The sequence below is a fragment of the Chiloscyllium plagiosum genome, unplaced genomic scaffold (assembly GCF_037043375.1).
Source record: "Chiloscyllium plagiosum isolate Xiang-an unplaced genomic scaffold, Cpla_swu_hap1 HiC_scaffold_10, whole genome shotgun sequence".
Classification (NCBI taxonomy): Eukaryota; Metazoa; Chordata; class Chondrichthyes; order Orectolobiformes; family Hemiscylliidae; genus Chiloscyllium; species Chiloscyllium plagiosum.
The window spans coordinates 643,179-655,695 of record NW_028270148.1 but is presented as its reverse complement, the minus strand read 5'-3'; the positions used below and the strand labels follow the sequence as shown (position 1 = coordinate 655,695).

Sequence of the window (12,517 nt, the reverse complement as noted above, 5' to 3'; positions counted from 1 at the left end):
GGAAGGTGGGGATTAGCTGCCTTCTTAGACAATTATTGCTTGTGGCATGGGGACACCCACAATATCTTCAGGGTAGAGGGGAATTCTAGGATTTTGACTCAGTGACATTGGAGATACATTTCCAAGTCAGGATAGTGAGTGGCTTGGATGGGAAATAACAGATATATATGCTGTCCTTCTTCTAGATGGTAGAGAGTGTGGGCTTGGAAGGTGCTATATGTACAGCCTTGGTGTACTTGTGCAGTGCACCTAGCACATGATATATACTGCTGCAACTGAGCATCGCTGGTGGAGGAAGTAAAAGTTGGAGCTGCTAGATGGCGTACCAAATAGGTTGCTTTGTTCTGGATGATGTCAAGCTTTGCGTGCTGTTGGAGCTGTCCTCATTCAGAAAAGTGGAGAATATTCCATCTCATTCTTGACTCATGCCTTGTAGATGGAAGGTTGACTTTAGGGAGTTAGGCGGTGAGTTATTCACTGCAGAATTTCCAGCCACTGACTTACTCTTGTATTTATACAGCTGATCAATTTTTACTAATTCATTGGAATGTCAACATAGCTATTGCTGTGGGATAATCCAGCTGCTGTTACTACTAGACTAGTCATATCACAGACTGGATTCTTTTTATTCCTACTATTTTCTGTCCATTAACAGTTTTCAATACACATCAGCACATTTCTCCAAATCTCATGTGCTCTAATATTTACTTGTCTCTTGTGCAAAACCTTATTTCAAGTTTTCTCAAAATCAAAGTATGAACTGGTTCCTGCTAATCTATTCTATTAGGTACATTCTCAAAACACCAGGGTGATTTGTGAAAAATAATTTCCCTTTCATATTGACTTTGCTCAATCCTACCAATATTTCTAAGTGTTCTATTATCACATTTTTACAATAATCCTTTATCTCTCTAACAGGACTACACAGAGCAAAACTGAAAGGATGCACCCAGTGATCGGGGAATCCAGAAGCATATCAAAAGATACAGGATAGGCCATTTAGGACTGAAATGAGGAGAGATTTCTTCGCAAGTGGTGACCTTGTGGAGTTTTCTGCCACAGAAAGCAACTGAAACCAAAACATCAAATGCTTTCAAGGAGGAGATATAGGGATCAAAGGGTATGGGGTACACAGTAGGATGATCAGCCATCACCATATCCAAGGGCGGCACGGTGGCTCAGTGGTTAGCACTGCTGTCTCACAGCACCCGGGATCCGGGTTCAATTCCCGTCTCTGGTAACTGACTGTGTGGAGTTTGCACATTCTCCCTGTGTCTGCGTGGGTTTCCTCCGGGTGCTCCGGTTTCCTCCCACAGTCCAAAAATGTGCAGGTCAGGTGAATTGGCCATGCTAAATTGCCTGCAGTGTTAGATGCAGTCGTCAGGGGTAAATGTGGGGGGTGGGTGTGGGTAGGTTGCTCTTTGGAGGGTCGGTGTGGACTTGTTGGGCCGAAGGGCCTGTTTCCACACTGTAGGAAATCTAATCTAATAACCGTACAAACTCTAAGGGCTGAATGGCCTACACTTGGTCTTGCTTTTGAGGATATATTACAACATTTTTTCTTGTGACTGATGTTAAACTAACAGGTTTGTATTACTAGCTTTCTCTCTCCCTTCTTACATAACTAGTGGGGTTACATTTGCCAAGTTCCAATCTGTAGGAACCATTCCAGAGTTGACAGAACCTTGATAGATGACCATGAATTTTTCTCTACAACCATCTCTTTTAAAACACTGGAATGGAAGTCATCAAGCCCAGGGGATTAATTTACTTGAAGTACAGTATCAAAAATTTCTCAAACAGGCTAGTCAGTAGCTTGAGCTTGCTTTGCCACACGATGAGATGCTGATCTGATTATAGTCACTATCTCCATGGTTGTTTCCTATACTCCTTGAATCCTTCAGTAGTTAAGAATCTACCTTATTCAACTTTAAAACTATTCAATGACACAGGCATTTTTTTTCCACGTTGTTTACTTTTAGAATGTGGACTAAAGGAGGAAGATACTGCTTTGAGCCAATGAGACTGTGCAGAGGTTTTAAACAAATCTCCTGACTGGAGCACACTGAGTTGTACACAACAGTGCCCCCTCCTGGAACAGTGAGGAAAAGGCAGACACCACAGAGACAATCTAACAGAAAACTGATTGATAACACACACTGATTGGTGCCCGATTCAGTTATAAAGGCTCGTGTAACGTCAGTCCATCAGATAACCACTAAGCCTGCAAAGAGAAAACATTAAAAATTCTATATCTTCTTTTTGGAGTTACTAGAAAATCTACAGTATCTCCAACTCGTGTTTCTCTGCAAATCCCCTACTGGAGAAAGAGTAAAAGACCCCCAGAAACAGTGAAAAGATGAATTCTCAACCAGTGAGACAGACAGCAACAGTGCACAAACAAACCCATCTCACTGGGAAAAAGAAACTCAAAAGGAATTGAAACAAAGGGAAAGAAAGTAACTCATTGAATCCTGTGGTCCAGACTGGTGCTATTAAACTGTATTTCCCTAATCTTTCCGTTTGTTTTTCACCCTTAATATCTATGTTTTCTTTATCTGTGTCTGTCTGTCTGTTTGAGAAGGGAAAATTTAAGAAGAGATCGAGTTTAGGTCATACAGTTTCTAAGTTACCCAATTCACATTTCTTAACTGTCCTTGATAAAGACAATTTGTTCATCATAAGTGCCAGTAAGTGACAAAGAGATGAAGGTAGGTGAGGACCTGGAAACGATTATTAATATGAAAGAGCTAGTATTGGGTAAGCTAATGGAGCTCAGGATAGATAAGTCTCCTGGCCCTGATGGAATGCTTCCCAGGGTACTAAAAGAGATGGCGGGAGAAATAGCAGGTGGACTGGCTGTAAGTTCCCAAAATTCACTGGATTCTGGGGCAGTCCCAGCAGATTGGAAAACAGCAAATCTGACGCCACTATTTAAAAAGGGAAATAGACAAAAGATGGGGAATTATTGACCAGTGAGCTTAACCTCTGTAGTGGGGAAAATGCAGGAGTCTACTTTCAAGAAAGAAATAGCAGAGCATCTTGATGGAAACTGTCCCATTGTACAGATGCAGCATGGATTCATGAAGGGAAGGTCATGCTTCACAAATCTTTTGGAATTCTCTGAAGGCATTTCAAGCAAGGTGGTCAACGGAGACTCAGTGGATGTGGTTCACCTAGATTTCTAAAAGGCCGACAATGTGCCGCACATGAGGCTGATGCATGGTGTTAGGGTTAAAGTATTAGAATGGATAGAGGATTGGCTGACTAACAGAAAGGAAACAGTGGGGATAAATGAGTGCTATTGTGGCTGGCAATCAGTGACTAGTGGTGTGCCTCAGGGATCAGTTATTCACAATTTATATAGATGATTTGGAGTTGGGGACCATGTGTACAGCGTCAAAATTTGCCGATGATACCAAGATGAGTGGCAGAGCAAAGTGTGCAGAGGACTGTGAAAGTTTGCAGAGGAACATCGAATCATTGAGGGAATGGCAAAGGTCTGGGTCATCCATTTTGGTTGGAGTAACAGAAAAATAGATTAGTACTTGAATGGTGATTTGCAGAGGGACCTGGGTGTCCTTGTGCGTGAATCGCAGAAGGTTGGTCTGTAGGTACAACAGGTAATTTGGAAGGCAAATGGAATTTTGTCCTTCATTGCTAAAGGAATTGAGTTTATAAGCAGGGAGGTAATGTTACAACTGCACAAGGTGCTGGTGAGGCCATCACCTGTGTGCAGTTTTGGTCTCCTTACTGGAGAAAGGATGTACTGGCACTGGAGGGGGTGAAGAGGAGGTTCATGAGGTTGGTTTTGGAGTTGAGGGGGTTGGCTTATGAGGAGAGACTGAGTAGACTGGAATTATATTCATTGTAATTCAGAAGAATGAGGAGGGATTTTATGGAAACATATAAAATTATGAAGGGAATTGATAAAATGGAAATAGTGTTAGAAATAAAAAGAAGTGCTGTTTTTGCAGATATAAAAGAACATGAAGAAAAGGGATCCAGCAGAAAAATTATTAACTCTGCAGGTACTTAGGGAAGTGTACCTTTACTTTTAATTATAGTTAGTTAAATACTAATTCTGAAGTATAATATAAGCAAGTTAACTCTTTTAAAATAAGTTTTCAGCAAAAAAACTGATAACTAAAATGCCTGAGCTGTACAAAAATGATACAAAGTTGATGAAGTGTACGGAGAATGGGATGTACCAGCAGTATTGATACAAAATGTTCACTAATAGGGAGGAAGGTTGCCAACATGGGAAGTAACAAGGGTGGAGTGAAGATGGGCAGTTGTATAGCCTAGTAAGAGAGATTAGGTAATTAGGAGTCTGGAGAGGTGACCTCACTCAACTCAAAGGTATAATTGTAAACTAACCCAAGTCTAATTTGCTCATTTGCTTCTGCATTTGATGCCCTTTCTTGCAAGATCGTAGAATAAATTGTCTTGTTTCCAGATTTGTCTGTCTCGTCTAAAATTTTATTGAGTTTGCTTCTCACAGATTGGATGTTTCCAGTGGTGGGTGAGACTAGGACAAGAGGGCCTGGCCTCAAGCTGAGGAAGCAGGTTTCGAACTGAACTGAGAAGGAGCTTCTTCACCCAGAGGGTTGTTAATCTGTGGAATTCCCTGCCCACAGGGAAGTAGTTTAAAGCTAAGGTAGATACCTTTTTGAAAAATAAAGGAATTAAGGGATACAGTGAGAGCGCTGGTAAGTGGAGCTGAGTCCATGAAAAGATCAGCCATGATCTTAGTGAGTGGTGGAGCAGGCTCGACGGGCCGGACGGCCTACTCCTGCTCCTAGTCCTTAAATTCTGTCAAAATTATTTTTTCTTTAAACCTGATTTTGTTGTTCAGGTAAACTGGGCATTTTGTACCTTTGCACATTTCCACACTCTGGTAACAGAATCAAAAACCTGGAGCAGGAGGAGTAAGGCATTCAGCTTGTTGAGGCTGCTCTGATATTCATTACAATCATGACTGATCGTGATTCCCAGTGAACTAACCCAATGAATCATGACAAATTCCATAAAATAACAGCCCTCAAAGAAAATAATTCTCATTTTGTTCTGAAATGGGAGATCCCTTATTTTAAACTGTGCCTCTTAGTTCTAGTTTCTGAAGGGGAAACATGCTTTTCTTATCCACACTGTTAAGGCCTCTTTAGGACGTTGTACATTTCAACAAGATCACCACCTTATTCTTTTAAATCCCAATGGATATTTGCTCAACTGTCCAACCTTTCTGATAAGATATCCCCCACACCCCAATTTGTCAAGTGAACTTTCTCAAACTGCTCCAATTATGTTCTTTCTTAAACGAGGTCAGAACTTTACACAAGGTCAGTTTGCTCGGTTGACTGGGCAACTGTTTTGTCATGCAGAGAGAAACCCTGACAACATGGGTTCAATTCCTGCATTGGTTGAGGTTACCACAACATTAGGTGACAGAATAAGGTGATACAGGTAGTACAATTACATGGATAGGGGGTTGGCTAACAGAAGACAGAGTTGGGGTAAGGGACATTTTCAGGCCAATAATCTATGACATGGTGTGCGACAGGGGTCAGTGCTGGGAGCACAAACATTCACGTTATACATGAATTATCTCTGAGAAGGGACTGAGGGCATTGTTGCTAAATTTACAGATGACACACATAGGTGGAGGGACAAGTAGTGCTGAGGGGACAGGGAGACTGCAGAAGGACTTGGACAGAAGTGGCAGATGGGACACAATGTGGGAAAGCTTGAGCTCATGCAGTTGGCTAAGAAGACTAGAGGCATAGTCTATTTTCTATATCATAGTCTAGTTAACATGCAGGTGAAGCTGGCAGTTAGGAAGGCAGATACAACGCTAGCACTCATTTCAAGTGGGCTAGAATACAAGAGCAGGTACACACTGCTAGAGCTGTATAAGGCTCTGGTCAAATTGCACTTGGAATATTGTGAGCATTTTGGGCCCTGAATCTGTGGAAGGATGTGCTGGCCTTGGAAGGGGTCCAGAGGAGGTTTACAAGAATGATCCCGAGGATGAATGGCTTACCATATGAGGTGCAACTGAGGACTCTGGGTCTGTGCTTAATGGAGTTTAGAAGGATAATGCTGGGATCTCATTGAAACTTATACAATATTGACAGGCCAGGATAGAGTAGACAAGGAGAATATGTTTCCAGTAACAAAACAGACTAGGATCCAAGGACACATCTTAGATTAGAGTGGTGCTGGAAAAGCACAGCCGGTCAGGACTGAAGGGCTTTTGCCCGAAACATCGATTTTCCTGCTCCTTGGGTGTTGCCTGACCGGCTGTGCTTTTCCAGCACCACTCTAATCTAGACTCTGGTTTCCAGCATCGGCAGTCCTCGCTTTTGCCTGGTCCAAGGGCACATCGTCAGGGTGAAGGGATGATCCTTCAGAACTGAGATAAGGAGGAATTTCTTCAGCCAGAGGTGTTGAATCTATGCAACTCAGTGCCACACAGAGCTGTGGAAGCCAAGTCATTGAGTGTATTTAAGACAGAGATAGATAGGTTTGTGATTGGTATGGGATGAAAGGTTAGAGGGATAGGGCAGGAGGATGAGGTTGAGAAACATATCAGCCGTGATCAAATGGTGGAGCAGACTCGATTCACTGCACGGCTTCATTCTACTCCCACATCTTATGGACTGGAGGGTCTGTGCACGGTGGGATCTCACAGGGGTTAGTGTTGGAGGGTCTGTACCCAGTGGGATCGCACAGGGGTTAGTGTTGGAGGGTCTGTGCCCGGTGGGATCTCACAGGGGTTAATGTTGGAGGGTCTGTGCCCAGTGGGATCTCACAGGGGTTAGTGTTGGAGGGTCTGTGCTCGGTGGGATCTCACAGGCGGTATGTTATAGGATCTGTACCCAGTGGGATCTCACAGGGGTTAGTTTTGGAGGGTCTGTACCCAGTGGGTTCGCACAGGGGTTAGTGTTGGAGGGTCTGTGCCTGGTGGGATCTCACAGGGGTTAGTGTTGGAGGGTCTGTGCCCAGTGGGATCTCACAGGGGTTAGTGTTGGAGGTATGGAGGTACGTTCCAAGGTACCAAAACGTATCTTGGCCAACCTCCTCCTGTCACTCAGGCCTACAAGTCCTTGCAACATCCTTGTAATTCTTCTTTGAACTCTTTCCTGTTCAACAATGTCTTTCCGATAACAGGGTGACCAAAATTGTACACAATATTCCAAGTGTGGCCTCAGCAATGACTTACACAACTGTAACATAACGCCCCAACTCTCATACTCAATGCCTCAACCGATGAAGGCCAGCATGCTAAATGTCTTTTTCAGTGCTGTCGACCTGTATGATATCACTTCGTTATTCGTTCAAGAAGGTTGCTTCTCTTATTCTAAATTCTAGTGAATACAGAGCCAGCCTATACAAGATTCTCATCAAGACAGTCCCTCCATACTTGGGATCAACCTAGTAAACTTTCTTTGGATAAGGGGCCACAATCTGGTGCCAGTATTTCAGCTATGGTCTGACTAGTGCCTTGTATGGTTTCAGCATTATATTGTATTCTGCCGAAATAAAGATCAACATTCATTTGCCTTGCTATTACCTACTGGCTTTTTTCTTAAAGGGTGGAGCTATGTAATAGACTACATGTTTTTACTTTGCTGAAAATGTGTTGCTGGAAAAGCGCAGCAGGTCAGGTAGCATCCAAGGAACAGGAGAATCGACGTTTCGGGCATAAGCCCTTCTTCAGGAATATTTTTACTTTGCTCTGGCTTTAATGGTGGATTGAAATAGGAAAAGGTCAGTTTTAAAAACCCAAAGTTATGGAAAAGGTTCCTGCAGTGTTTAAAAACAAGTTTTCTGACATCATGATAAGTGCTGCTTATATTGGTATTAGTTCAAACGCAGGCGGGGGGTGGGGGGAAGAGTACAAGAGCCTAATAGCAGAGGAGCTGCAGCCATATGGTTTGTCTGAATGAAGATTCAGTCAGCAACAAGTGGCTGATTGGTCTAGAGAACAGTGACAGATTGTGGAGGATCCAAGCCCCAACACTATCTAACTCGGAACTACATCACCGTTCCTTCATGATTGCTGAATCAAAACTTTGGAACTACTTTCTCAACAGTATTGTGGTGTCCTTACACTGTTTTGACTGCATCGGTTCAAGGCAGCAACCTCTACTGGGCAATAGTGAATCACAATCACATTTCATGAAACACTAAAAACGGAGATACTGATAATCACAGGACATAGACATTGAATAAAATAGAGTAATATACTGCAAAAAGGAAAACAAAATTCGTGACGTTACCTGGAGTGAAAATGCAATGTAGATAGCTACGGATCCTGTCACAGTACCAAGCCCAATAAAGGTCCCCAAATCACTATGAAGAGGAAAGGACAACAAATGTAAATGCAACAGACATTTTTAATTCATTCATGGGATCTGGGCATTGCTGGCTGCCCAGCATTTATTATCCATTCCTAAGTGCCCAGAGGACAGTTAAGAGTTGGCAACATTGCTGTGTGCCTGCAGTCATGTGTAGGTCAGACCAAGTAAGGATGGCAGTTTCCTGAAGGACATTAATGAACCAGACGGGGCTTTTCCAACAATGGATTTGTGGTCGTCATTAGACTCTTAATTCCAAATTTTTATTAAATTCAATTCCACCATCTGCCATGGTGGGATTTGAACCCATGTCCCCAGAACATTACCTGGCTCTCTGAATTAGCAAACCAGTGATAATGCCACTAGACCATTACCTCCCCAAATTTGCAGTCAGCAACATAAAGTGGAGGACAATTAAAATATTTAGTAGAAAACAATAACACAAAGCCCCATTTGAAATGATTATATGAAGAGAAACCTTCCAGTACCTACCCACCCATCCAACCATTTTACAACAATGTGCATATGGGTGTTAAGTGCCTGGAACATGCTGTTAGAAGTGGAGGTAGAAGCAGCAACATTTAAGAGGCATCTGAACAGATGCATGAATAGGCAGGGAGTAGAGGGATACAGACCGGGTACAAACAAAAGTAAACATGGAGGTGGAGGCAGTGGAAGAAAAGTTTGATATTGCGACGTGTTGAATGCACCACTTCCGCCCCCGACCCCCATGACGACATCACTTCCTTCGGTGACTTCACCCATGATATCATGACCACACCCACCCCAGTTACAGTCTCCGCCCCCACTCCCAGCTCCTAGCCCCCAGTCCTGCTGTGTTTTTACCATTCCCCCAGACCACCCCTCACTGAGGATGAATGATCAGTTCTCAGCAAAGGCCTCACCTTTATTCCATTATGCTCCCAGATCAATGAATTCAACACAGGTCGTGACATCTAACTTTTCTTCCTCCGCCTCCGCACTCACTTTATCCATGAGGATTCCCACCCACCCTCCGAGGACCCCGTCTCCTGCCTCCAACACACTCCATCCACTTGGACATTGCGTGCTGGTCTGTTACCCATCCTCGACCTCTTCATCTCCAATTGCCACCGTAACAGTGCCGTCTCAACCTGTCCACCCTCCTTACCAATTCCAACCTCTCACCCTTGCAATGCACAGCCCTCCACTCCAACCCAAACTTCACCATCAAACCAGCAGACAAGGTATGCGCGTGTGTGTGTGTTGGGGGGGGGGGTGGCTATGGTAGTTTGGCACACTGACCTGGACACCACTGAAGCCGGGTGCCAACTCACAGACACCTCCCCCTACTGCCCCCTCGACCATGACCTCACCTCCTATCACAAAACCATCATCTCTCAGGCCATCCACAACCTCACACCTCAGGGGATTTCCCATCCACAGCCTCCAACCTCATCATCTAGGAACCCCACACCACCCAGTTCTACCTCTTACCCAAAATTCACAAACCTGACTGCCCAGTTCGATTAATCATCCCCGCCTGCTTCTGCCCCACCGAACATATCTCTGCATACACTGACACCGTCCTGTCCCCCTTGGTCCAGGATCTCCCCACATACATTCGGGACACCACCCACGCCCTCCACCTCCTCCATGACTTTCAGTTCCTCGACCCCTAATGCCTCATCTTCACTATGGTCATCTAGTCCCTGTACACTTCCATCTGCCATGACGAAGGCCTCCATTTCTTCCTTTCTTGCTGATCCAACACACTCATTCGATTAGTTAAACTGGCCCTCACTCTCAACAATTTCTCCTTCGAATCCTCCCACTTCCATCAGACCAAAGGGGTAGCCATGGGCACCCACATCGTCCCCAGTTATGGCTGCCTCTTTGTCGGGTACATGGAATAGTCCATCTTCTGCAGCTACATTGGCATTATTCCCCATCTTTTCCTCCGCTACATTGATGACTGTATTGGCGCCACCTCATGCTTCCACGAGGAGGTTGAACAGTTCATCAATTTCACAAACACGAGCAGACACAGGACTGCTGAGTGAGTGAAGAAAGAAATTTGGGCAGTTGCGTTACCTGAAACACTATTAGGTAGTGTCTCACACCCATCCTTCTCCTCCAACCAAAACAAAAAGGCTCTGTGTGCAGATTGGTAAGGTAACTAGTTTTTTCTTCCATTTTTAATTTTTCTATAGTCTTGTTGGGAATTTATAATAATGGGAATAGAGGTTCGGGCAGTTGAATGTTCCTCCTGCAGAATGTGGGAGGTAAGGATCACCACAAGTGTCCCTGCTGACTTTCTCTGCGGGAAGTGCATCCAACTTCAACTCCTCAAAAATCGTGTTAGGGAACTGGAGCTGGAACTGGATGAACTTCGGGTCATTCGGGAGGTGGAGGGAGTTACTGAGAGGAGTTAAGGGAGGTAGTCACACCTCAGATAAAAGAAGAAGGTAGATGGGTTACCGTCAGGAGACGGAAAGGGAACTGGCAGGCAGTGCAGGGATCCCCTGTTGCCATTCCCCTCAATAACAAATATACGGTTTTGGATACTGTTGGGGGGCGGGGGGGGATTTACCAGGGGTAAGCCATGGGGTACAGGTCTCTGGGTCAAGACTGTAGTGCTGGAAAAGCACGGCAGGTCAGGCAGCATCCGAGGAGCAGAAGAATCAACATTTCGGGCATATGCCCTTCATCACGGATTGTTATGCCCGAAATGTCGATTCTCCTGCTCCTCAGACGCTGCCTGACCTGCTGTGCTTTTCCAGCACCACACTGTCGACTCTGATCTCCAGCATCTGCAGTCCTCACTTTCTCCTGTACAAGTCTCTGGTGCAGAGTCTGTCCCTGTTGCTCAGAAGGGAAGGGGATAGAGGAGCAGAGCATTAGACATTGGGGTCTCCATAGTTAGGGGACAGATAGGAGGTTGTGGAGGAACGAGAGAGACTCACATTTGGTGTGTTGCCTCCCAGGCTCCAGGGCTCATGATGTCTTGGATCATGTTTTTGGGATCCTTGAGGGGGAAGGGGAACAGGTGTGGTCCACATAGGCACAAAACACATAAGTAGGAAAAGGGATGGGGACGTAAGACAGAAATTCAGGGAGCTAGGGTGGAAGCTTAGAGCCAGAACAAACAGAGTTATCATGTCTGGTTTGTTGCCTGAACCATGTGCTAGTGAGACGGGGAATAGGGAGAGAGAGGAGTTGAACACATGGCTACAGGAATGGTGCAGGAGGGAGGGTTTTGGATTCCTGGATAATTGGGGCTCATTCTGGGGTAGGTGGGACTACACATGAACCAGACGGATACCAATATCCTGGGGGGACATTTGCTAATGCTCTTAGGGTGGGTTTAAACTAATTCAGCAGGGGATGGGAACCTGAATTGTAGTTCCAGTGTACAGGAAGTTGAGATCAGTGAGGTCAGAAATAAGGTTTCAAGGTCGTAGGTGTGTCCCAGCAAGCAAGAAGGTGGTTTGAAGTGTGTCTACTTCAATGTCAGGAGCATCCGGAATAAGGTGGGTGAACTTGCAGCATGGGTTGGTACCTGGGACATCAATGTTGTGGCTATTTCAGAGACATGGGTAGAGCAGGAACTGGAATGGTTGTTGCAGGTTCCGGGGTCTAAATATTTCAGTAAGAATAGAGAAGATGGGAAAAGAGGGGGAGGTGTGGCATTGTTAGACAAGGACAGTATTACTGTAGTAGAAAGGACGTTTGAGGACTCGTCTACTGAGGTAGTATGGTCTGAGGTTAGAAACAGGGAAGGAGAGGTCACCCTGTTGGGAGTTTACTACAGGCATCTGAATAATTCCAGAGATGTAGAGGAAAAGATCGCCAAGATGGTTCTGGATAGGAGCAAGAGTAACAGGGTAGTTGTTATGAGGGCTTTATCTTTCCAAATATTGACTGGGAATTGTATAGTTCAAGTACTTTAGATGGGTCAGTTTTTGTTTAATATGTGCAAGAGGGTTTCCTAACACAGTGTGTAGACAGGCCAACAAGGGGCGAGACCACATTAGATTTGGTACTGAGTAATGAACCCAGCCAGGTGTTAGGTTTGGAGGTAGGTGAGCACTTTGGTGATAGTGACCACAATTTGGTTATGTTTACTTTAGCGATGGAAAGGGATAGGTATATACTGCAGGGCAAGAGTTATA

At 44.6% G+C, this 12,517-nt stretch overlaps 1 protein-coding gene across 1 annotated transcript in view; it reads right to left on the bottom strand.

Moving 5' to 3' along the window:
* The window catches only part of preb (prolactin regulatory element binding), a 77,942-nt gene that overhangs the window by 12,102 nt on the left and 53,323 nt on the right, over nucleotides 1–12,517 (bottom strand). The window contains exon 7 of the mRNA XM_087991003.1: nucleotides 8,286–8,358. Coding sequence (XP_087847129.1) covers nucleotides 8,286–8,358 — 73 coding nt within the window. The remainder of the gene's footprint in view (nucleotides 1–8,285; nucleotides 8,359–12,517) is intronic.